Here is a 23,340-nt window from a genome sequence, read left to right as displayed (position 1 = left end):
CAGGAAGAATCAATCGGTGAGCGGGACAGGCTGGGGAAGTGACTCAGGGCTACTGTCCTGTCTTTCCAGATGGGCTGGCTTAAGGGGTGCACCGGAGGGGCCCTGCAGGAGCACTGGGAAAGGGCCGGGTCCCCAGAACTATACGCACCGGATGATCTGGTCCTTGAGGAGCTCTTGCATGACTCGGCCGGGTTGCATATTTTCCCTGGGATTATCAGCCAGTCCCACCCAGCGCGGGTGCTCCCTGCAGTGGGCTGAGCCCAGATGTGTCAGCTTCTACACTTGCGTCAGACCCACGGGCCCATCTAGCCCGGTATCCTGCCTGGTCCCTGCTGCCCTCGATCAGATCAAATAGGCCCATCCATTTCTTTCTTCGCCCTCCATTGCCCGTGCTCCACACTGCCAGAGAGAGCAGGTGTCCTGGGCCCCAGCATTGAAAACACTTGTGATTTGTGCATGGCTTCCCCCCATCCTGAAGCCCCTGCTCCTGGAGTCATGGGAGTGGATGAGGCACTCAGCTCTCATTTTTTTGGAAACAACGTAAACCTCTAGCCTCGACCGTGGAGTAAAAGTGGCAAACACGACCCCTCAGGACTCACAGCCCAGCAGTCACAGAAAAAAAACCCTCCCACGTTTTAGAGGGGTTTGACTGGGGCTCGTCCCTCTCCGGGGTGGCGGGGAACCACAGCGCCTCGCTACTTCCTTCCAGTTGTTGACGGGGAATTTGCTTGGCCATGGGAGTTTCTCGCTACGGCAGCAGTAGAGGCAAACACAGAGATATTCGCACCTGGCCCGTGATCACGGGTTCAGGCCCTCAGGCAGGGGCTGAGTAAACAGTTATAATTAGCAGGCCCTGAGTCAAGGCGGGGCAGCAAGGAGTCAATGGCTCAGGCCCTCAGACAGGGGCTGAGCAAAGGCAGGTAAACAGCAAGCCCAGGACCTGGGCTCAGAGGGGCCTGGGAGAGGGGGAGATGCCACGCACGTGTTGGGTGGCAGGGGGGACGCAGGCCCATCCACTCCACTGCGTCCCAGCCCGGGGCCCTGGCAGCAGCAGCAGACCCGCTGCTGTGTCAATGGGGATCCTGACCGCAACACACTGACATAGGCTCTGGCAGTGCTGCAGCCAGACTAGGGTCGGCTGCCCCTAGGGTGACCAGATGTCCCGATTTTATAGGGACAGTCCCGATTTTGGGGTCTTTTTCTTATATAGGCTCCTATTGCCCCCCACCCCCGTCCCGATTTTTCACACTTGCTGTCTGGTCACCCTAGCTGCCCCCAGGCTACTTCCAAACTCCCCCTCTAGAGGTCCCTGGGTCTGGATGGTGTCCTCCGGGGGTCCAGCACCATGGGCTCCTCAAGGTAACTGGTGAGGGGCGTTCTGGGCAGCTCCTCTGGACTCTGGTCAGTGTCGGCAGGTCAGACCAGTCCTCGGGTCCGCCGCAGGTCGCCGGAGTCTCCCAACTGGGAGCAAGGCCGGAGGCGTCTGGCCTCTCTGGTGGCCGCTCCTCAAGTGAGCTCTGGGGTCGGACTTTTATACTTCCTGTCCTGCGCCTTGACCTCTGGGGGGCAGGGGCGGGACTCGCTGGCTCCACCATCTCTGGTGTCAGGAAGGGCTCGTCCCTCTCCGGGGTGGCAGGGGACCGCACCGCCTTGCTACACATGTATATTAGCCTTAACATTAAAAAATTGTGATTTTTTTTTTTTGGAACCTGACTCAAGCGTGATAAAAGTGGGGATCCCTGTAGCCCTCTTTCTGCTGCCCCCCAGCAAAGCCTGGGCCCCAGGGACAGGCCGTCAGGGCAGCTTTAGCTTTCCCCAGAGATACAGGCCCTGCTACCCTAGTGTCTGATTGCCCTGGTTAGCACAAGAGCCAGGCTGTGTGCACGGGGGCAGGGCTGAGACGTAGTGGCCACCTGTGGCATTGCAGCACATGGAGGCCCATGTTAACGATTATTTCCATTGTGTAGCATGGATTGGGTGCAGGGAGGGGGGATGCCGGGTTAGATGGGCCCGTTGGTCTGAATCATGGTGAAAATAGAGTCAGGGTGGGGAGACCAGTCTAGGTGGGGGTCCATTGGTCTGACCCAGGGTGGGCTTGGAGTTGGGTTGGAGATACCAGCCTAGATGGTGTCCCTTGGTATGAGCCAGTAATAATGTGACGTATTGGGCAGAGATAATATAATTTAATGGAATGGCACGGGTGAAATATTTAATATTTATTACATATAATATATATATATATATAGAATAACAATCCACAGATAAATACATGAGGTATAGACAAAGGCAGCGTTAAATAACCCAACGTGGTGCAAATGTGCAAACTTGAAACAAGAGTAAAATACAGAATTTTACAATAAAATCTTTGATACAAAATTTACAACTGTTGCCCCTGGCCAATGCACATATTTTCACCAAGGACAAAACTTCCAGTATATTGATTCAAGCCTCAGTGATTCTGATAGGGAGGGAATTGCAGAGATCAGGGCCCCGTTGTGCCGGGCGCTGCCCAGACACACAGGGAGAGACAGACCCTGCCCCAGCTGAGATCACGGCCCCAATGTGCCAGGCGCTGCCCAGACACAGAGAGAGAGACAGGCCCTGCCCCAGCTGAGATCACGGCCCTGTTGTGTCGGGCGCTGCCCAGACACACAGTGAGAGACAATCCCTGCCCCAGCTGAGATCAGGGCTCCAATGTGCCAGGCACTGCCCAGACACACAGTGAGAGATAGACTCTGCCCCAGCTGAGATCACGGCCCCAATGTGCCAGGCGCTGCCCAGACACACAGTGAGAGACAGACCCTGCCCCAGCTGAGATCAGGGCTCCAATGTGCCAGGCACTGCCCAGACACACAGTGAGAGATAGACCCTGCCCCAGCTGAGATCAGGGCCCCGTTGTGCCGGGCGCTGCCCAGACACACACAGAGAGAGACAGGCCCTGCTATGAAGAGGTCACAGAAATATAGCAGTGCAGATCAGCAAAGAAAATATTTGTTCAATGGATGCTGTGCAGTCAGAGGAATAAAACCCAGTTGTCCTGGCTCCCAGCTCCCCTTGCTTAACCTGCTAGACCCCACTTCACTCCGACAACTGGGGATAGAAGCCAGGAGTCCTATGTGCTAACCACTGGACAACCCCACCACTATCCAGCCCATTCGATAGCCATCCATCTCCTTTTGATTTGTTCCTTTCTTCTGGGTGCCACCTAATGTGTGTAACAGAACATAGGATGCTTGTGTTTCTCGGTGCAGATTCCACCGATCTGTGTTCCCTGCTCCCAGAAAGGGGACCGAAGCGCCATCCCACTTCTGCCCCCCAGAGGGCAGCGTATGTTCATCTGGCAGCTAAGGATTAATACTGCCTTTCTCGGCTCAATACTGACTATAGTAGCTCTGGGTTAGCCCAGGCGTGCCGGATCAGCGCAGCCCCCTTATGGGTGGCTGTAGTCAGGGGGTCTGGATGGCCCATTCTTCCCTCAGCTGTGATCGCGTCAGCTCTGGTTCTGGAGAAACTGATGAGCCTTCTGAACGGAGTAGGAGGCGACACCAGCCAGCCTCGACTTTAGGAAAAACGCCAGCTGCAGGAGACAGAGACAGAGGGTGAATGGCAGGGGAAAGAGACACAGAGAATATGTGTTTGTGTATGTGTGTTCTAACCACTAAACTCCACTTCCCTCCCAAAGCTGGGGTGAGACCCCAGGAATCATGACTCCCAGCCCCTCCCTGCTTTAACCACTAGACACCACTTTCCTCCCAGAGCTGGGGAGAGAACCAAGGAGTCCTGACCCCCAACCCCTGTGCTCTAAACAGTACGGCCCTCCCAGCACTGGGGATAGAACCCAGGAGTCCTGACTCCCCCTGTCCCCCTGATCCCATGCCTCCCCCAGAGTTGGGACTAGAACCCAGGAGTCCTGTAGTGTATGCAGGTGGGTGGCTGTCCCACACACACACACACAAGGTGGTATTTCTTACACCACCTTCCGCCATGCACCCCCAAAGTGGTTGCCTCTAGCCAGGGGCGGCTCTAAGTATTTTGCCGCCCCAAGCACGGCAGGCAGGCTGCCTTCGGTGGCTTGCCTGAGGGAGGTCCCTGGTCCCACGGATTCGGCGGCAGCCTGCAGGAGGTCCACCGAAGCCACGGAACCAGTGAACCCACCACAGGCATGCTGCCAAAGGCAACCTGCCTGCCGCCCTAGGCATGTGCTTGGCGTGCTGGTGCCTGGAGCTGCCCCTGCCTCTAGCATCTGCCCAGCATAGAGGATAACAACCTACTACTGCACCCACATGCCTTTTAGCTCAAGGTGGAGAGGACTGGGCTGCCATGCTGCGGCCCACCACCCATCTAAGCCCCGCCCCGCAGACCGGCACCCTCTTGCCGGGATCCTTACCAGAGAGCAGAAGCTCAGCAGGCTCAGCGCGGCCAGGCAGATGAGGATGATGGCCCAGTAGGGGAAGGCACTGCTCTCCGGAGAGGCTGCAGGGGACGAGATGAGGGAGGGGATGGACAGTCAGGCCAGGGTGAAAGCATAATGGGCCATCTTCACAGTCAGGGGGTGTTGAGGGAGCACAGCTCCCCCTGGTGGTCAGGTAAAGGGGAGCTGGCATGTTAAAACCACTGTGGCCATGCTGTGTTGGGTTAGCCACCTGTGTACAGGCCCACCGAACCCCCTGAGCCTGTTCTGTCACCTGGGCGGCCGTCTCTTATCCAGTGCTTCAGCGACAGGATCACACCTGGATAAGCCACAGCAACTTTCAGGACAACCCAGGCACTGGGACCCCTTGTGCAAATTTGAACCAGGCGTCCTACCCGGTGCCCTGATGAGGCCCAGCAAATTTCAAGACCATCTGAGCAGGCAGGTGGATTTTAGAGCGCTTTGAGACACTAGTGCCGCCTGCAAAATGCACTCCAGCTCCCACAGAAGTTTGGGATTTGCTGCAGAAGGCTTGTGTTATCCATGATCTCACAGGCCTTTCTGGTCTTTCTAGGCCTCAGTTTTCCCATCTGCGAAATGGGGCTAATAGAGCAGCTTGACATTTTTATTTGGGTGGGGAAATGGCTGGGGGCTTTTTTTCCACATCAAAAATGTGTATGATAAAATTGTCTGTTTTATATTTTTAATATTATTTTTGTTTATTTAGTGCAACAAATGGGAGTTTCTTTAACCAAAAAAAAGCCTCTAGATTCTACTGTAATACAAAGAAATAATAACAGTAGGAATCTAATTTAGAGAGCTTTTTTTCATCGGTAGATCTCAAAGAGCTCCACAAAGGAGGTCAGTGTCATATCCCTATTGTACACGGGGAAACTGAGGCAGAGTGCGGCGCTGTGACTTGCCCAACAGGCCAATAGCAGAGCCAGGACTGGAGGCCAGGGCACCTGAACCCCAGTCCTGATCCACTGGCACAAACCCCTTCCCTCTTTAATACAGGGGGGCAGAAAAGGGGTTTCTTTTTCCGTGGAGCATTTCAATGAAAAGAAACAGCCCCCCCCAATCATTATCATCAAAACTTTCCACTGAAAATATTGCATTAACTGAAAAATTAAACAGGGCAAATTGTTTGACCAAACCCCCTCAAGTGTTAAGCCAACCCCACAAAAAAGTTGGCTAATAACTACTAATTTTTAAACTGACAACGAAAGAAAGCAAAAATTGCTCCAAAACTGGAAGGAAAAAAAAGCGAAATATTTCAGCTCTAAACTGCCTGCAGATAAAAAGCATGTGTGCAAGCGCCACCCAAATTGTAAGACAAACCCTGGGACCTTTTTGTTTTTCAGCTGAAAAGCTTTGATTTGCAATTTGCTGATGAAATATAAACAATTTTCGCAGCAAGTGGCCTTTTTCCGTGAAAACGTTCATTGGGTCAAAGCCCCTGTCGCCCATCAGCCAAAATGACTCAACTGAATTCCTTTGACCAGTCCTGATATTTAACAAGCAAATAACCTCACCTGTGGTCTGTGAGGTGACAGAAACGGGCCCAAGAGATGAGGCGGTAGCGCCCGACCCTGAAGGTGTTGTGGATTCAGGTAGACTGGGAGAGGTGGCTGGTCCAGTACTCGGTGGGCCAGAAGAAGTCGTATCTCTGCTAGTTGGGATGGAACCTGGTGGATAAAAATGGCCACAAGTTATAAGAAGATAAGAGCGGCCAGACTGGGTCAGACCAAAGGTCCATCCCGCCCAGTGTCTTGTCTTCCGACAGTGGCCAATGCCAGGTGCCCCAGAGGGAATGAACAGAACATGTAATCCTCAAGTGATCCATCCCCTGTCGCCCATTCCCGGCAAGGCTTGATCATGGAGGTGAACCATGTAGGACGGCTGCTCAGCCCCTATCTAGGCACAGCACTTGGGAAGTTTCCCTGAGTAAGAAACTCACCAAGTTTTGTCAAAGTAGGGCCATCTCATAGGAAGAGAGTGCACCATGCACCTTCTGTGCCCCTCCATCAATGACCTCGTTGGCGCATCCAACCCCCTCCCTCCCAGACCCATGAACATTCAACCTGACGTGTTCTACTTGGGGAAGCCCGGGCATGCAGATCTATGTGCTACTTTGGTAGGTGGTTTCAGGGTTGGTATTGCTGGGTTGGATGTACAGCACCTGGCACATGGGGGCCCTGAGCTCAGCTGGGAGCCCTTCGGGGCTACCTGAACACATTGAATGTGAAGTAAACATACCCAGGGTGGGAGCAGATGAGGTTGGGACGCCAGAAGTGCTGGAGCTAGGTGAACTTGCAGAGCTGATGACAGAGGGGGTGGGCGTGACTGCAGGAGACCCAGAAGAAGTAGGATGCCCAGTATTCTTGGATGTAGTGACTGTAGATTGTGGAGAGATTGTAGCAGAGCTGGTAGCTCTGGAAACGGAGCTGGGGGTCGAGGTGGCAGCAGAGCTGGGGGTCGAGGTGGCAGCAGAATTCAGGGTCGAGGTGCCTATGGAGCTGGGGTTCGAGGTGGCAGCAGAATTCGGGGTAGAGCTGCCTGTGGAGCTGGGGGTTGAGGTGGCAGCAGAGCTGGGGGTCGAGGTGGCAGCAGAATTTGGGGTCAAGCTGCCTGTGGAGCTGGGGGTTGAGGTGACAGCAGAGCTGGGGGTCGAGGTGCCTGTGGAGCTGGGGGTCGAGGTGGCAGCAGAATTGGGAGGCGAGGTGCCTGTGGAGCTGGGGGTCGAGGTGGCAGCAGAATTGAGGGTCGAAGTGGCAGCAGAATTGGGAGGCGAGGGGCCTGTGGAGCTGGGGGTCGAGGTGGCAGCAGAATCAGAGGTTGAGGTGCCTGTGGAGCTGGGGGTTGAGGTAGCAGCAGAATTTGGGGTCAAGCTGCCTGTGGAGCTGGGGGTCGAGGTGGCAGCAGAATTGAGGGTCGAAGTGGCAGCAGAATTGGGAGGTGAGGTGCCTGTGGAGCTAGGGGTCGAGGTGGCAGCAGAATCAGAGGTTGAGGTGCCTGTGGAGCTGGGGGTTGAGGTGGCAGCAGAACTGGGGGTTGAGGTGCCTGTGGAGCTGGGGATCCCAGTGGCAGTGGAGCTGTAGGTCAAGGTGTCAGGGGAGCTCGGGGTCAAGGTGTCAGAGGAGCTGGGGGTCGAGGTGGAAGCGGAGCTGAGGGTGGAAGTGTCAGGTGAGCTGGGGTTCATGATTACAGTGGAGTTGGGGGTCGTGGAGCTGGTGGTTGAGGTGGGAGTGGAGTTGTCGGTTGTGGTAGGGGTGGAGTTGAAGGTTGTCGTGGGGGTGGAACTGGGGGTAGAAGTAGGAACGGAGCTGGGGGTCACGGTGGGAGTGGAACTGGGGGTGGAGGTGGGAGTGGAGTTGTTGGCCATGGTGGGAGTGGAGCTGGGGGTTGAGGTGGGAGTGGAATTGTCGGTCGTGATGGCAGAGGAACTGGGGGTTGAGATGGGTGTGGAGTCGTCGGTCATGCTGGGAGTGGAGCTGAGGGTTGAGGTGGGAGTGGAGTTGTCAGTTGTGGTGGGAGTGGAGATAGGGGTTGTGGCATGCACTGGGGTGGAGTTGTCGGTTGTGCTCAGGGTGGGGGTTGATGTGGGAATGGAGTTGTCAGTCATAGTGAGGGTGGAGCTCGGGGTTGAGGTGGGGGTGAAGTTGTCGGTCATGCTGGGAGTGGAGCTGAGGGTTGAGGTGGGAGTGGAGTTGTCAGTTGTGGTGGGGGTGGAGCTGGGATTCATGATTGCAGCGGAGTTGGGGGTCGTGGTGGGTGTGGAGCTAGTGGTTGTGGCACCAGTTGGGGTGGAGTTGTTGGTTGTGGTTGGGGTGGAGCTGAGCGTTGATGTGGGAGTGGAATTGTCAGTCATGGTGGAGGTGGAACGGGGGGTTGAGGTGGGAGTGGAGCTGGGGGTTGTGGCACCCATTGGGGTGGAGTTGTTGGTTGTGCTTCGGGCGGAGCTGGGGGTTAAGGTGGGAGTAGAATTGTCGGTCGTGATGGGAGTGGAACTGGGGGTTGAGGTGGGAATGGAGTTGTCGGTTGTGGTGGGGGTGGAGCTGGGATTCATGATTGCAGCGGAGTTGTTGGTTGTGGCTCGGGTGGAGCTGGGCGTTGATGTGGGAGTGGAATTGTCGGTCATGGTGGGGGTGGAACGGGGGGTTGAGGTGGGAGTGGAGCTGGGGGTTGTGGCACCCATTGGGGTGGAGTTGTTGGTTGTGCTCGGGGCAGAGCTGGGGGTTGAGGTGGGAGTGAAGTTGTCGGTCGTGGTGGGAGTGGAACTGGGGGTTGAGGTGGGAGTGGAATTGTCGGTCGTGGTGGGAGTGGAACTGGGGGTTGAGGTGGGAGTGGAATTGTCGGTCGTGGTGGGAGTGGAACTGGGGGTTGAGGTGGGAGTGGAATTGTCGGTCGTGATGGGAGTGGAGCTGGTGTTTGAGGTGGGTGTGGAGTTGTCGGTTGTGGTGGGAGTGGAGCTGGGGGTTGAGGTGGGAATAGAGTTGTCGGTTGTGGTGGGGGTGGAGCTGGGATTCATGACTGCAGCAGAGTTGGGGGTCGTGGTGGGTGTGGAGCTAGTGGTTGCGGCACCAGTTGGGGTGGAGTTGTTGGTTGTGGTTGGGGTGGAGCTGGGCGTTGATGTGGGAGTGGAATTGTCGGTCATGGTGGGGGTGGAACTGGGGGTTGAGGTGGGAGTGGAGCTGGGGGTTGTGGCACCCATTGGGGTGGAGTTGTTGGTTGTGCTCGGGGCGGAGCTGGGAGTTGAGGTGGGAGTGGAGTTGTTGGTCATGGTGGGAGTGGAGCTGGGGTTTGAGGTGGGAGTGGAATTGTCGGTCGTGGTGGGAGTGGAACTTGGGGTTGAGGTGGGTGTGGATTTGTCGGTCGTGGTGGGAGTGGAGCTGGGGGTTGAGGTGGGGGTGGAGTTCTTGGTCATGGTGGGGGTGGAGTTGGGGGTTGAGGTGGGAGTGGAGTTGTCAGTCATTGTCGGGTCGGAGGTGGCAGTTGAGGTGGGAGTGGAGTTGTCGGTCATGGTGGGGGTGGAGCTGGGGGTTGAGGTGGGAGTGGAGTTGACGATAGTGGTGGGAGTGGACCATGGGGTGGAGGTGGGAGTGGAGTTGTCGGTCATGGTGGGAGTGGAGCTGGGGTTTGAGGTGGGAGTGGAATTGTCAGTGGTGGTGGGAGTGGAACTGGGGGTTGAGTTGGGAGTGGAGTTGTCAGTAGTGGTTGGGGTAGAGGTGGGTGTTAAGGTGGGAGTAGAATTGTTGCTCATGGTGGGGGTGGAGCTGGGGGTTGGGGTGGGAGTGGAGTTGTCGGTCGTGGTGGGGGTGGAGGTAGGAGTGGAGTTGTCAGTCATGGTGGGAGTGGAGCTGGGGGTTGTGGGAGTGGAGCTGGTATTTAAGGTGGGAGTGGAATTGTCGGACATGGTGGGGGTGGAGCTGGTGATTGAGGTGGGAGTGGAGTTGTCGGTTGTGGTGGGAGTGGAGTTGTCGGTTGTGGTGGGGGTGGAGCTGGGATTCATGATTGCAGCGGAGTTGGGGGTCGTGGTGGGTGTGGAGCTAGTCGTTGTGGCACCAGTTGGGGTGGAGTTGTTGGTTCTGGTTGGGGTGGAGCTGGGCGTTGATGTGGGAGTGGAATTGTCGGTCATGGTGGGGGTGGAACTGGGGGTTGAGGTGGGTGTGGAGTTGTCGGTCGTGATGGGAGTGGAGGTGAGGGTTGAGGTGGGAGTGGAGTTGTCAGTCGTGGTGGGAGTGGAGCTGGGGGTTGAGGTGGGAGTGGAATTGTCGGTCATGTTGGGAGTGGAGGTGGGGGTTGAGGTGGGTGTGGAATTGTCGGTCATGTTGGGAGTGGAGGTGGGGGTTGAGGTGGGTGTGGAATTGTCGGTTGTGGTGGGAGTGGAGCTGGGGGTTGTGTTGGGAGTGGAGTTGTCGGTCATGGTTGGGGTAGAGGTGGGGGTTGAGGTGGGAGTGGAGCTGGGGGTTGTGGCACCCATTGGGGTGGAGTTGTTGGTTGTGCTCGGGGCAGAGCTGGGGGTTGAGGTGGGAGTGAAGTTGTCGGTCGTGGTGGGAGTGGAACTGGGGGTTGAGGTGGGAGTGGAATTGTCGGTCGTGGTGGGAGTGGAACTGGGGGTTGAGGTGGGAGTGGAATTGTCGGTCGTGGTGGGAGTGGAACTGGGGGTTGAGGTGGGAGTGGAATTGTCGGTCGTGATGGGAGTGGAGCTGGTGTTTGAGGTGGGTGTGGAGTTGTCGGTTGTGGTGGGAGTGGAGCTGGGGGTTGAGGTGGGAATAGAGTTGTCGGTTGTGGTGGGGGTGGAGCTGGGATTCATGACTGCAGCAGAGTTGGGGGTCGTGGTGGGTGTGGAGCTAGTGGTTGCGGCACCAGTTGGGGTGGAGTTGTTGGTTGTGGTTGGGGTGGAGCTGGGCGTTGATGTGGGAGTGGAATTGTCGGTCATGGTGGGGGTGGAACTGGGGGTTGAGGTGGGAGTGGAGCTGGGGGTTGTGGCACCCATTGGGGTGGAGTTGTTGGTTGTGCTCGGGGCGGAGCTGGGAGTTGAGGTGGGAGTGGAGTTGTTGGTCATGGTGGGAGTGGAGCTGGGGTTTGAGGTGGGAGTGGAATTGTCGGTCGTGGTGGGAGTGGAACTTGGGGTTGAGGTGGGTGTGGATTTGTCGGTCGTGGTGGGAGTGGAGCTGGGGGTTGAGGTGGGGGTGGAGTTCTTGGTCATGGTGGGGGTGGAGTTGGGGGTTGAGGTGGGAGTGGAGTTGTCAGTCATTGTCGGGTCGGAGGTGGCAGTTGAGGTGGGAGTGGAGTTGTCGGTCATGGTGGGGGTGGAGCTGGGGGTTGAGGTGGGAGTGGAGTTGACGATTGTGGTGGGAGTTGAACTGGGGGTGGAGGTGGGAGTGGAGTTGTCGGTCATGGTGGGAGTGGAGCTGGGGTTTGAGGTGGGAGTGGAATTGTCAGTGGTGGTGGGAGTGGAACTGGGGGTTGAGTTGGGAGTGGAGTTGTCAGTAGTGGTTGGGGTAGAGGTGGGTGTTAAGGTGGGAGTAGAATTGTTGCTCATGGTGGGGGTGGAGCTGGGGGTTGGGGTGGGAGTGGAGTTGTCGGTCGTGGTGGGGGTGGAGGTAGGAGTGGAGTTGTCAGTCATGGTGGGAGTGGAGCTGGGGGTTGTGGGAGTGGAGCTGGTATTTAAGGTGGGAGTGGAATTGTCGGACATGGTGGGGGTGGAGCTGGTGATTGAGGTGGGAGTGGAGTTGTCGGTTGTGGTGGGAGTGGAGTTGTCGGTTGTGGTGGGGGTGGAGCTGGGATTCATGATTGCAGCGGAGTTGGGGGTCGTGGTGGGTGTGGAGCTAGTCGTTGTGGCACCAGTTGGGGTGGAGTTGTTGGTTCTGGTTGGGGTGGAGCTGGGCGTTGATGTGGGAGTGGAATTGTCGGTCATGGTGGGGGTGGAACTGGGGGTTGAGGTGGGTGTGGAGTTGTCGGTCGTGATGGGAGTGGAGGTGGGGGTTGAGGTGGGAGTGGAGTTGTCAGTCGTGGTGGGAGTGGAGCTGGGGGTTGAGGTGGGAGTGGAATTGTCGGTCATGTTGGGAGTGGAGGTGGGGGTTGAGGTGGGTGTGGAATTGTCGGTCATGTTGGGAGTGGAGGTGGGGGTTGAGGTGGGTGTGGAATTGTCGGTTGTGGTGGGAGTGGAGCTGGGGGTTGTGTTGGGAGTGGAGTTGTCGGTCATGGTTGGGGTAGAGGTGGGGGTTGAGGTGGGAGTGGAGTTGTCAGTCGTGGTGGGAGTGGAGCTGGGGATTGAGGTGGGAGTGGAATTGACGGTCGTGGTGGGAGTGGAACTGGGGGTTGAGGTGGGAGTGGAATTGTCGGTCGTGATGGGAGTGGAGCTGGGGGTTGAGGTGGGTGTGGAGTTGTCGGTCGTGATGGGAGTGGAGCTGGGGGTTGAGGTGGGTGTGGAGTTGTCGGTCGTGATGGGAGTGGAGCTGGGGGTTGAGGTGGGTGTGGAGTTGTCGGTCGTGGTGGGGGTGGAACTGGGGGTTGAGGTGGGTATGGAGTTGTCGGTCGTGATGGGAGTGGAGGTGGGGGTTGAGGTGGGAGTGGAGTTGTCGGTCGTGGTGGGGGTGGAGTTGGGGGTTGAGGTGGGAGTGGAGTTGTCAGTCGTGGTGGGAGTGGAGCTGGGGGTTGAGGTGGGAGTGGAATTGTCGGTCATGTTGGGAGTGGAGGTGGGGGTTGAGGTGGGTGTGGAATTGTTGGTCATGTTGGGAGTGGAGGTGGGGGTTGAGGTGGGTGTGGAATTGTCGGTTGTGGTGGGAGTGGAATTGTCGGTTGTGGTGGGAGTGGAGTTGTCGGTCATGGTTGGGGTAGAGGTGGGGGTTGAGGTGGGAGTGGAGTTGTCAGTCGTGGTGGGAGTGGAGCTGGGGGTTGAGGTGGGAGTGGAATTGTCGGTCATGTTGGGAGTGGAGGTGGGGGTTGAGGTGGGTGTGGAATTGTTGGTCATGTTGGGAGTGGAGGTGGGGGTTGAGGTGGGTGTGGAATTGTCGGTTGTGGTGGGAGTGGAGCTGGGGGTTGTGTTGGGAGTGGAGTTGTCGGTCATGGTTGGGGTAGAGGTGGGGGTTGAGGTGGGAGTGGAGTTGTCAGTCGTGGTGGGAGTGGAGCTGGGAGTTGAGGTGGGAGTGGAATTGTCGGTTGTGGTGGGAGTGGAGCTGGGGGTTGTGTTGGGAGTGGAGTTGTCGGTCATGGTTGGAGTAGAGGTGGAAGTGGAGTTCTCAGTCGTGGTGGGAGTGGAGCTGGGGGTTGAGGTGGGAGTGGAATTGTCGGTTGTGGTGGGGGTGGAGCTGGGATTCATGACTGCAGCGGTGTTGGGGGTCGTGGTGGGTGTGGAGCTAGTGGTTGCGGCACCAGTTGGGGTGGAGTTGTTGGTTGTGGTTGGGGTGGAGCTGGGCGTTGATGTGGGAGTGGAATTGTCGGTCATGGTGGGGGTGGAACTGGGGGTTGAGGTGGGAGTGGAGCTGGGGGTTATGGCACCCATTGGGGTGGAGTTGTTGGTTGTGCTCGGGGCGGAGCTGGGAGTTGAGGTGGGAATGGAGTTGTTGGTCATGGTGGGAGTGGAGCTGGGGTTTGAGGTGGGAGTGGAATTGTCGGTCGTGGTGGGAGTGGAACTTGGGGTTGAGGTGGGTGTGGATTTGTCAGTCGTGGTGGGAGTGGAGCTGGGGGTTGAGGTGGGGGTGGAGTTCTTGGTCATGGTGGGGGTGGAGTTGGGGGTTGAGGTGGGAGTGGAGTTGTCAGTCATTGTCGGGTCGGAGGTGGCAGTTGAGGTGGGAGTGGAGTTGTCGGTCATGGTGGGGGTGGAGCTGGGGGTTGAGGTGGGAGTGGAGTTGACGATTGTGGTGGGAGTTGAACTGGGGGTGGAGGTGGGAGTGGAGTTGTCGGTCATGGTGGGAGTGGAGCTGGGGTTTGAGGTGGGAGTGGAATTGTCAGTGGTGGTGGGAGTGGAACTGGGGGTTGAGTTGGGAGTGGAGTTGTCAGTAGTGGTTGGGGTAGAGGTGGGTGTTAAGGTGGGAGTAGAATTGTTGCTCATGGTGGGGGTGGAGCTGGGGGTTGGGGTGGGAGTGGAGTTGTCGGTCGTGGTGGGGGTGGAGGTAGGAGTGGAGTTGTCAGTCATGGTGGGAGTGGAGCTGGGGGTTGTGGGAGTGGAGCTGGTATTTAAGGTGGGAGTGGAATTGTCGGACATGGTGGGGGTGGAGCTGGTGATTGAGGTGGGAGTGGAGTTGTCGGTTGTGGTGGGAGTGGAGCTGGGGGTTGAGGTGGGAGTGGAGTTGTCGGTTGTGGTGGGGGTGGAGCTGGGATTCATGATTGCAGCGGAGTTGGGGGTCGTGGTGGGTGTGGAGCTAGTCGTTGTGGCACCAGTTGGGGTGGAGTTGTTGGTTCTGGTTGGGGTGGAGCTGGGCGTTGATGTGGGAGTGGAATTGTCGGTCATGGTGGGGGTGGAACTGGGGGTTGAGGTGGGAGTGGAGCTGTGGGTTGTGGCACCCATTGGGGTGGAGTTGTTGGTTGTGCTCGGGGCGGAGCTGGGAGTTGAGGTGGGAGTGGAGTTGTCGGTCGTGGTGGGAGTGGAGCTGGGGTTTGAGGTGGGAGTGGAATTGTCGGTCGTGGTGGGAGTGGAACTGGGGGTTGAGGTGGGTGTGGAGTTGTTGGTCATGATGGGAGTGGAGCTGGGGGTTGAGTTGGGAGTGGAGTTGTCAGTAGTGGTTGGGGTAGAGGTGGGTGTTGAGGTGGGAGTAGAAGTGGTGCTGTTGGTCGTGATGGGGGTTGAGGTGGGAGTTGAGTTGTTGGTTGTGGTTCGGGTGGAGGTGGGGGTTGACGTGGGAGTGGAGTTATCAGTCGTGGTGGGAGTGGAGCTCGTGGTTGAGATTGGGGTGTAGTTGTCAGTGGTGGGGGGAGTGGAGCTGGGGGTTGAGGTGGGTGTGGAGTTGTCAGTCGTGATGGGAGTGGAGCTGGGGGTTGAGGTGGGAGTGGAGCTGGGGGTTGTGGCACCCATTGGGGTGGAGTTGTTGGTTGTGCTCGGGGCGGAGCTGGGAGTTGAGGTGGGAGTGGAATTGTCAGTCATGGTGGGAGTGGAACTGGGGGTTGAGTTGGGAGTGGAGTTGTCAGTAGTGGTTGGGGTAGAGGTGGGTGTTGAGGTGGGAGTAGAAGTGGTGCTGTTGGTCGTGATGGGGGTTGAGGTGGGAGTTGAGTTGTTGGTTGTGGTTCGGGTGGAGGTGGGGGCTGACGTGGGAGTGGAGTTATCAGTCGTGGTGGGAGTGGAGCTCGTGGTTGAGATTGGGGTGTAGTTGTCAGTGGTGGGGGGAGTGGAGCTGGGGTTGAGGTGGGTGTGGAGTTGTCAGTCGTGATGGGAGTGGAGCTGGGGGTTGAGGTGGGAGTGGAGCTGGGGGTTGTGGCACCCATTGGGGTGGAGTTGTTGGTTGTGCTCGGGGAGGAGCTGGGAGTTGAGGTGGGAGTGGAGTTGTCGGTCGTGGTGGGAGTGGAGGTGGGGGTTGAGGCGGGTGTGGAGTTGTCGGTCATGGTGGGGGTGGAGTTGGGGGTTGAGGTGGGTGTGGAGTTGTCAGTCATTGTCGGGTCGGAGGTGGCAGTTGAGGTGGGAGTGGAGTTGTCGGTCATGGTGGGAGTGAAATTGTCGGTCGTGGTGGGAGTGGAACTGGGGGTTGAGGCGGGTGTGGAGTTGTCGGTCATGGTGGGGGTGGAGTTGGGGGTTGAGGTGGGGGTGGAGCTGTCAGTCATTGTCGGGTCGGAGGTGGCAGTTGAGGTGGGAGTGGAGTTGTCGGTCATGGTGGGGGTGGAGCTGGGGGTTGAGGTGGGAGTGGAGTTGATGGTTGTGGTGGGAGTTGAACTGGGGGTGGAGGTGGGAGTGGAGTTGTCGGTCATGGTGGGAGTGGAGCTGGGGTTTGAGGTGGGAGTGGAGTTGTCAGTAGTGGTTGGGGTAGAGGTGGGTGTTGAGGTGGGAGTAGAATTGTCGCTCATGGTGGGGGTGGAGCTGGGGGTTGAGGTGGGAGTGGAGTTGTCGGTCGTGGTGGGGGTGGAGTTAGGAGTGGAGTTGTCAGTCTTGGTAGGAGTAGAGCTTGGGGTTGTGGGAGTGGAGCTGGTGTTTAAGGTGGGAGTGGAATTGTCGGACATGGTGGGGGTGGAGCTGGCGATTGAGGTGGGAATCGAGTTGTCGGTCATAGTGAGGGTAGAGCTGGGGTTTGAGGTGGGGGTGGAGTTGTCGGTCGTGGTAGGAGTGGGGCTGGGCATTGAGATGGGAGTGGAGTTGTCCGTTATGGCATGAGTGGAACTGGGGGTTGAGGAAGCAGTGGTGCTGTTGGTCGTGATGGGGGTTGACGTGGGAGTGGAGTTATCAGTTGTGGTGGGAGTGGAGCTCGTGGTTGAGATTGGGGTGTAGTTGTCAGTGGTGGGGGGAGTGGAGCTGGGGGTTGAGGTGGGTGTGGAGTTGTCGGTCGTGGTGGGGGTGGAACTGGGGGTTGAGGTGGCAGTGGAGTTGTCGGTCGTGATGGGAGTGGAGCTGGGGGTTGAGGTGGGAGTGGAGTTGTCGGTCGTGGTGGGGGTGGAACTGGGGGTTGAGGTGGGTGTGGAGTTGTCGGTCGTGATGGGAGTGGAGGTGGGGGTTGAGGTGGGAGTGGAGTTGTCGGTCGTGGTGGGGGTGGAGTTGGGGGTTGAGGTGGGAGTGGAATTGTCGGTTGTGGTGGGAGTGGAGTTGTCGGTCATGGTTGGGGTAGAGGTGGGGGTTGAGGTGGGAGTGGAGTTGTCAGTCGTGGTGGGAGTGGAGCTGGGGGTTGAGGTGGGAGTGGAATTGTCGGTCATGTTGGGAGTGGAGGTGGGGGTTGAGGTGGGTGTGGAATTGTCGGTCATGTTGGGAGTGGAGGTGGGGGTTGAGGTGGGTGTGGAATTGTCGGTTGTGGTGGGAGTGGAGCTGGGGTTTGTGTTGGGAGTGGAGTTGTCGGTCATGGTTGGGGTAGAGGTGGGGGTTGAGGTGGGAGTGGAGTTGTCAGTCGTGGTGGGAGTGGAGCTGGGGGTTGAGGTGGGAGTGGAATTGTCGGTTGTGGTGGGAGTGGAGCTGGGGGTTGTGTTGGGAGTGGAGTTGTCGGTCATGGTTGGGGTAGAGGTGGAAGTGGAGTTCTCAGTCGTGGTGGGAGTGGAGTTGGGGGTTGAGGTGGGAGTGGAATTGTCGGTCATGTTGGGAGTGGAGTTGGGAGTTGAGGTGGGTGTGGTGTTGTTGGTCGTGGTGGGAGTGGAACTTGGGGTTGAGGTGGTTGTGGAGTTGTCGTTCGTGATGGGAGTGGAGCTGGGGGTTGAGGTGGGAGTGGAGTTGTCGGTCGTGGTGGGGGTGGAGCTTGGGGTTGAGGTGGGTGTGGAGTTGTCGGTCATGGTGGGGGTGGAGCTGGGGGTTGAGGTGGGAGTGGAGTTGTCGGTCGTGGTGGGGGTGGAGCTTGGGGTTGAGGTGGGTGTGGAGTTGACGCTTGTGGTGGGAGTGGAACTGGGCGTTGAGGTGGGAGTGGAGTTGACGCTTGTGGTGGGAGTGGAACTGGGGGTTGAGGTGGGAGTGGAGTTGTTGGTTATGGTGGGAGTGAAACTGGGGGTTGAGGTGGGAGTGGAATTGTCGGTCGTGGTGGGAGTGGAGCTCGTGGTTGAGATTGGGGTGTAGTTGTCAGTGGTCGGGGGAGTGGAGCTGGGGGTTGAGGTGGCAGTGGAGTTGTCGGTCGTGATGGGTGTGGAGCTGGGGGTTGAGGTGGGAATGGAGTTTTCGGTCGTGGTGGGGGTGGAGTTGGGGGTTGAGGTGGGAGTGGATTTGTCAGTCATTATCGGGTCGGAGGTGGCGGTTGCGGTGGGACTGGAGTTGTCGGTCGTGATGGGAGTGGAGCTGGGGGTTGAGGTGGGTGTGGAGTTGTCGGTCGTGATGGGAGTGGAGATGGGGGTTGAGGTGGGAGTGGAGTTGTCGGTCATGGTGGGGGTGGAGCTGGGGGTTGAGGTGGGAGTGGAGCTGGGGGTTGTGGCACCCATTGGGGTGGAGTTGTTGGTTGTGCTCGGGGCGGAGCTGGGGGTTGAGGTGGGAGTGGAGTTGTCGGTCGTGGTGGGAGTGGAGCTGGGGGTTGAGGTGGGAGTGGATTTGTCAGTCATTATCGGGTCGGAGGTGGCGGTTGAGGTGGGACTGGAGTTGTCGGTTGTGATGGGAGTGGAGATGGGGTTTGAGGTGGGAGTGGATTTGTCGGTCGTGGTGGGAGTGGAGCTGGGGGTTGAGGTGGGAGTGTAGTTTTCGCTCATACTAGGGGTGGAGCTGGTGTTTGAGATGGGAGTGGTAATTATCGGGTCGGAGGTGGCAGTTGAGGTGGGAGTGGAGTTCTCTGTGGTGGTGGAGGTGGTGCTTGGGGTTGAGGTGGGAGTGGAGCTGGGGTTGGAGGTGGGAGTGTGATTGTCGGTTGTGGTGGGAGTGGATCTGGGTGTTGAGGTGGGAGTGGAGTTGTCGGTCGTGGTGGGAGTGGAGGTGGGGGTTGGGGTGGGAGTGGAGTTGTCGGTCGTGGTGGGGGTGGAGGTGGGGGTGGAGTTGTCAGTCGTGGTGGGAGTGGATCTGGGATTTGAGGTGGGAGTGGAGTTGTCGATCCTGGAGGTGGAGGTTGAGGTGGAAGTGGCATTGTCGGTCGTGGAGGGAGTGGAACTGGGTGTTGAGGTTAGGGTGGAGTTGTCGGTCATGGCTGGGGTGGTGCTGGGGGTTGAGGTGGGAGTGGAGTTGTTGGTCGTGGTGGGAGTGGGGCTTGGGGTTGTGGTGGGAGTGGATCTGGGGGTTGAAGTGGGAGTGGAGTTGTCGATCCTGGAGGTGGGGGTTGTGGTGGGAGTGGAGTTGTTGGTCGTGGTGGAAGTGGAGCTGGGTGTGGAGGTGGGAGTGGAGTTGTCAGTCGTGGTGGCATCAGAGCTGGGGGTCAACGCAGCAGGGGAGCTGGATGTCTCGGTTAGAGAGAAACTGGTGGTTGAGGTGGCAGCGGACCTGGGCATTGCACTGGGAGAGGAGCTGGGGGTCTGAGTGGAAGTGGATCTGGGGGTTGCACTGGGAGAGGAGCTGGGGGTCTCAGTGGAAGTGGAGCTGGGGGTTGCACTGGGAGAGGAGCTGGGGGTCTCAGTGGAAGTGGAGCTGGGGGTTGCACTGGGAGAGGAGCTGGGGGTCTCAGTGGAAGTGGAGCTGGGGGTTGCACTGGGAGAGGAGCTGGGGGTCTCAGTGGGAGTGGAGCTGGGGGTTGCACTGTGAGAGGAGCTGGGGGTCTGAGTGGAAGTGGAGCTGGGGGTTGCACTGGGAGAGGAGCTGGGGGTCTGAGTGGAAGTGGAGCTGGGGGTTGCACTGGGAGAGGAGCTTGGGATCTCAGTGGAAGTGGAGCTGGGGGTTGCACTGGGAGAGGAGCTGGGGGTCTCAGTGGCAGCAGAGCTGGGGGTTGCACTGGGAGAGGAGCTTGGGATCTCAGTGGCAGCAGAGCTGGGGGTTGCACTGGGAGAGGAGCTGGGGGTCTCAGTGGGAGTGGGGCTTGTTCTCACGGTGGGAGCAGAGTTGGAGGTTGAGGAGTCATTGGAGCTGGTGGTTGAGGCGGCAGGGGAGGTGGGGTTCGAGGTGGCAGCAGAGCTGGGGGTTGCACTGGGAGAGGAGCTGGGGGTCTCAGTGGGAGTGGAGGTGTGGCTCATGGTGGCAGCAGAGCTGGAGGCCATGGTGGCCACAGAGCTGGGGTTTGCGGTGCCAGCGGTGTTGGGGGTCTTAGTGGGAGCAGAGCTGGGGCTCACGGTGGCAGCAGAGTTGGAGGTGATGGTGGTCTCGGCAGCGGTGTTGCTGGATGTGCTTTGGCTCTGACTCGTACTTGTCGTGGCGGAAGTTGCCCCTGGGGAAAGGAAGAACAGCAGCAGTTTATACAGCAGCCGAGTAACACCAGTCGCTCTTCCTGCCGTGCTTAGTGTCACACTAGTGGCTGCAGTGGAGCTCAGTATTGATGGCTCTGCTCCTGAGCTAAGGCCTCTGCCTGGACTCTGTGCTGCTTACATTGCACAGTCACAAGTCCAGTCCTTGCAGAGGACCCAGCCAGCTGCCTCCCTACATCAGCATCCTCCTGATTCCTCCCTGTCCCTTTCCTGCTGATGGTGCTGGGAGGTATTTCCAGTCACAAGGAGACGTCTCCACCCAGAACACATCCAAAGACCATGCGCAGTGACCGTTCAAGACGCGCAGCCCACCACCCATGCCGGACAAGCTCCTTCGTTGCTTGCCACCTCCCTATTGCTGACAGCGCCATCAATAGGATATTTCTTGGCTGCTGCTCGCCCTTTTAGTCGTCACAACAGACATTATTTCACTTTCCATAAACCATCTGCCAAAGGAACCGGTTCTGCCGGTGATGCCCTGTTTCAGAACTCTCAGGCCACCCTCTTCTGGCTTTTATTCGCCCATTTCTCAACTGTAAGTTTAGCTTAAAATGCAGTGAGACCCAGAAAAATCCATGAAAATCGATGGGCATTTGTCACTGGTCTTATCTTGGGGCAGAGACAATCTCTTTGTTCCTTGTCTGTGCAGCGCCCGGCACAGCGGGGCCCTGATCTCAGCTGGGATTGGCAGGTGCGGTGGCAATACAAGAACTGGCAGTAAACCAAGGGATTAGAAACAGAGCCTTTATTTACTGACCAGTCATGGGTGAAATTCTGACAAAAATATATATAAGCAGTTTAAGCTGTGCGTGACGGAGGAACTATTCATCGGATTATAGAAATTTATTCAGTTTCAAACCCAGTGGATTAAATAATCCTTTGTGGTGTCTATTTCCCCACCCACCCCATCCAAAGTTATCAAAGTTTTTTACAAATGAATTCCTCTGCACAAGCCCCTGGTGAGGCGAGAAAGTATAATTAGCCCCATATTCCATAGGGGGGGAAAAACGGGGAGAATTACGTTGGCCAAGTTCATACAGAAAAGCAGCACAGGCAGGAATTGATGACTTTCAGCCTTGAATCTGAGACTAGAACCAAAGCCCCCCCTGCTCTAACCACTAGATCCTATTCTCCTCCTGGAGCTGGGAACGGAAGCCAGGAGTCGTGACTCCCACTCCTGTACGTTACCCACAAGAACATCATTGTAAAACTAACCATGTCCATTGTGGCCACTCATTGGGAAATGTGGATCTTTTCATAAATCTCGTTCAACTTAACTCCCCTGGGATTTAATGGGCTACTTTAGTAAAACCCCAGATCCAAACAACCTCAGAATCTTAATGGGTTCCAAAATTTGGATCTAGATCTAACTCAAGCACTGATGTGAGCACCTGGGGCTTCTCTCTCGCCTCAATAAACCTAGGAAGTGGGACTGGGAGTGGTGGGGGCTATTGTCAACTTCAGGGCATGTTAACCTGTGAAAGAAAGTCTGTGGTTAGCATGTGTATTATAGTATCCCCTGGGCATTTTTAAAGGATCCAAAAGGAATTAGGGAGCCAGGACTCCTGGTGGGTTCTACTCCTACCTCTGCCACTGGCCTGGTCATGTGTCCTCTCTGTGCCTCAGTTTCCCCATTCTATACAGTATGGATAATAATAATGACCCATTTTGTGAAGCTCAGATCAAAGACCCTATATAGCCTAAAGTCTCCTTACTGGACTAGATTCCCCAGCGGGTGTGAATCAGACATACCTCAACCAGAGTCAATGGGGCCAGATCCCCATCTGGTGTGAATTGGCCATAGCTCCATTGGAGTCAATCAGGCCTGGTCCCCAGCAGGCATAAATCGACTTCAGCTGAGGATCTGGCTCATTCTTACTATTAGGGAATGCCATAAGCCCTTACCTGTCACGGGGAGAGAAAAAACCATGAGCCCCAAGAAAATCCACAATGGAACGCCGGGAGCCGTCCGTGCACGACCCATCGTGGTGCAGTCGAAAGCAAGATTGTTGGCATTTGGGGGAACGCTCTGCTTTTTAAAGGCTTTCTGATGTCTCATTAAGTCCCTGCAGACGTCATTCTGAAGATGACGCTTTCTAACGGCATGTAATCAGAACACACCTTTTTGGTATTCCTTCACCTCGGTGTCATGCTGATCTTTCCCCCAATACCGCAGAGTGTACCTAAGGGGCAGGGCTAGAAACAGTAACTTACGTTATTAACATCCCTGAGCTGCTTGGTCCGGCACTCAGTGATGAAAGCATACAAAAATCCTTATCAGGGGAAGGGAGTGGAAGTGATTATGATAACACTGAAGAGAAGCAGAATGATTTATATTTTTTATGCCCCGCTGGTTTGGTAGAGATCAGGTGGAGTGTGCTGGCATACAAAAAGGCCGGTGGAAAGAATGAGCGGTGTTTGACTAAGTGTTTTAGTTAGATACGCAGGGCACATGTGCTTGGATAGCTAGATACTACAAACAGCGAGATGATGGATGGATGGATAAATAGAAAAGTGAAGGTATGCAGAGCTAGGATAACAGCTAGGCGTGTATTTTTACGTCACCTGCGGCTATTTCTGGCCCCTGATTTGAATGATCTGACCTTTATAAACTGCTTCCTTCCGAAACAATTAGTCACCAGATACGTGATTAGTTACCAGATATGTGTAGTGTTTTGGTGCTGTACGGACTTCAGTCGTGGGCCCAAACAGGTGCGGTGGGTCCCATAGGCCTCCCCCAAACAGCCAGGTGTGGTCCTGCCCATGCTCCGCCGTGCCCAGCCCCCCCCTCTTGCCACCATCGCTCTGCCTGCATGCGGCTCCTCCAGTTCCCCTGTGCTCTGGCCAGGGCCGGCGCTCCAGGACTGGGGGAGCTGGGGCCCTGTGCTACCCGCCTTCCCGGTGCTCTGGGGCTGGGGGGAGCTGGGGCTCTGTGCTACCCGCCTTCCCGGTGCTCTGGGGCTGGGGGGAGCTGGGGCCCTGTGCTACCCGCCTTCCCGGTGCTCTGGGGCTGGGGGGAGCTGGGGCTCTGTGCTACCCGCCTTCCCGGTGCTCTGGGGCTGGGGGGAGCTGGGGCTCTGTGCTACCCGCCTTCCCGGTGCTCTGGGGCTGGGGGGCGGGGGGAGCTGGGGCCCTGCGCTACCCGCCTTCCCGGTGCTCTGGGGCTGGGGGGCGGGGGGAGCTGGGGCCCTGCGCTACCCGCCTTCCCGGTGCTCTGGGGCTGGGGGGAGCTGGGGCTCTGTGCTACCCGCCTTCCCGGTGCTCTGGGGCTGGGGGGCGGGGGGAGCTGGGGCCCTGTGCTACCCGCCTTCCCGGTGCTCTGGGGCTGGGGGGCGGGGGGAGCTGGGGCCCTGTGCTACCCGCCTTCCCGGTGCTCTGGGGCTGGGGGGCGGGGGGAGCTGGGGCCCTGTGCTACCCGCCTTCCCGGTGCTCTGGGGCTGGGGTGTGGGGGGAGCTGGGGCCCTGTGCTACCCGCCTTCCCGGTGCTCTGGGGCTGGGGGGTAGGG

General features: G+C 57.5%; 5 protein-coding genes across 5 annotated transcripts; all 5 read right to left on the bottom strand.

Moving 5' to 3' along the window:
* Positions 1-3,450: 3,450 nt before the first annotated feature.
* MUC21 (mucin 21, cell surface associated) lies at positions 3,451-7,930 on the bottom strand. The gene is made up of 4 exons (XM_044982961.1): positions 6,671-7,930; positions 5,947-6,099; positions 4,388-4,473; positions 3,451-3,577 (listed from the first exon to the last, which is right to left on the bottom strand). The coding sequence occupies exons 1-4, from the start codon at positions 7,890-7,892 to the stop codon at positions 3,491-3,493; spliced, it is 1,548 nt and encodes a 515-aa protein (XP_044838896.1). The 5' UTR covers positions 7,893-7,930; the 3' UTR covers positions 3,451-3,490.
* Positions 7,931-8,080: 150 nt separating this feature from the next.
* On the bottom strand, positions 8,081-9,434 carry LOC123345896 (mucin-2-like). The gene is made up of 2 exons (XM_044982955.1): positions 8,336-9,434; positions 8,081-8,085 (listed from the first exon to the last, which is right to left on the bottom strand). Exons 1-2 carry the CDS (start codon positions 9,432-9,434, stop codon positions 8,081-8,083), a joined length of 1,104 nt encoding a protein of 367 aa, XP_044838890.1.
* A 611-nt stretch (positions 9,435-10,045) lies between these two features.
* On the bottom strand, positions 10,046-11,632 carry LOC123345895 (mucin-2-like). Its single transcript, XM_044982953.1, has 2 exons — positions 10,391-11,632; positions 10,046-10,062 (listed from the first exon to the last, which is right to left on the bottom strand). The coding sequence occupies exons 1-2, from the start codon at positions 11,610-11,612 to the stop codon at positions 10,046-10,048; spliced, it is 1,239 nt and encodes a 412-aa protein (XP_044838888.1). The 5' UTR covers positions 11,613-11,632.
* Positions 11,633-11,745: 113 nt separating this feature from the next.
* MUCL3 (mucin like 3) lies at positions 11,746-14,460 on the bottom strand. Its single transcript, XM_044982952.1, has 2 exons — positions 13,242-14,460; positions 11,746-11,847 (listed from the first exon to the last, which is right to left on the bottom strand). Exons 1-2 carry the CDS (start codon positions 14,424-14,426, stop codon positions 11,746-11,748), a joined length of 1,287 nt encoding a protein of 428 aa, XP_044838887.1. The 5' UTR covers positions 14,427-14,460.
* A 127-nt stretch (positions 14,461-14,587) lies between these two features.
* Positions 14,588-18,313, bottom strand: LOC123345893 (mucin-2-like). The gene is made up of 4 exons (XM_044982951.1): positions 17,427-18,313; positions 15,589-15,779; positions 14,927-15,157; positions 14,588-14,604 (listed from the first exon to the last, which is right to left on the bottom strand). The coding sequence occupies exons 1-4, from the start codon at positions 18,203-18,205 to the stop codon at positions 14,588-14,590; spliced, it is 1,218 nt and encodes a 405-aa protein (XP_044838886.1). The 5' UTR covers positions 18,206-18,313.
* Positions 18,314-23,340: the final 5,027 nt, after the last annotated feature.

This window comes from Mauremys mutica, chromosome 12 (genome assembly GCF_020497125.1).
Source record: "Mauremys mutica isolate MM-2020 ecotype Southern chromosome 12, ASM2049712v1, whole genome shotgun sequence".
Taxonomy (NCBI): Eukaryota; Metazoa; Chordata; order Testudines; family Geoemydidae; genus Mauremys; species Mauremys mutica.
Note: the sequence above shows the minus strand (reverse complement) of the source record. Positions and strands in the feature narration are given on the sequence as shown.

Coding starts and splice junctions, on each gene's coding strand:
- LOC123345896 (XM_044982955.1), bottom strand. CDS start 9,434: ATGACCGACAACTCCACTCCCACCTCAACTGCCACCTCCGACCCGACA.
- LOC123345893 (XM_044982951.1), bottom strand. CDS start 18,205: ATGAGCGAAAACTACACTCCCACCTCAACCCCCAGCTCCACTCCCACC. Junction 15,780..17,426: donor AACTCCACTCCCACCTCAAC/GCCCAGTTCCAC, acceptor CTCCACCCCCAG/TTCAACTCCCACCACAACCA. Junction 15,158..15,588: donor CACACCCGCCTCAACCCCCA/GTTCCACTCCCA, acceptor CTCCCACGTCAG/CCCCCACCTCCACCCGAACC.
- MUC21 (XM_044982961.1), bottom strand. CDS start 7,892: ATGACCGACGACTCCACACCCATCTCAACCCCCAGTTCCTCTGCCATC. Junction 6,100..6,670: donor CTCATCTGCTCCCACCCTGG/GTATGTTTACTT, acceptor TTTATCCACCAG/GTTCCATCCCAACTAGCAGA. Junction 3,578..4,387: donor TGCTGAGCTTCTGCTCTCTG/GTAAGGATCCCG, acceptor TGTCTCCTGCAG/CTGGCGTTTTTCCTAAAGTC.
- MUCL3 (XM_044982952.1), bottom strand. CDS start 14,426: ATGGGTGCCACAACCCACAGCTCCACTCCCACCTCAACCCCCAGTTCC. Junction 11,848..13,241: donor CGACCCCCAACACCGCTGCA/GTCATGAATCCC, acceptor CTCAACCCCCAG/TTCCACCCCCACCATGACCG.
- LOC123345895 (XM_044982953.1), bottom strand. CDS start 11,612: ATGTCCGACAATTCCACTCCCACCTTAAATACCAGCTCCACTCCCACA.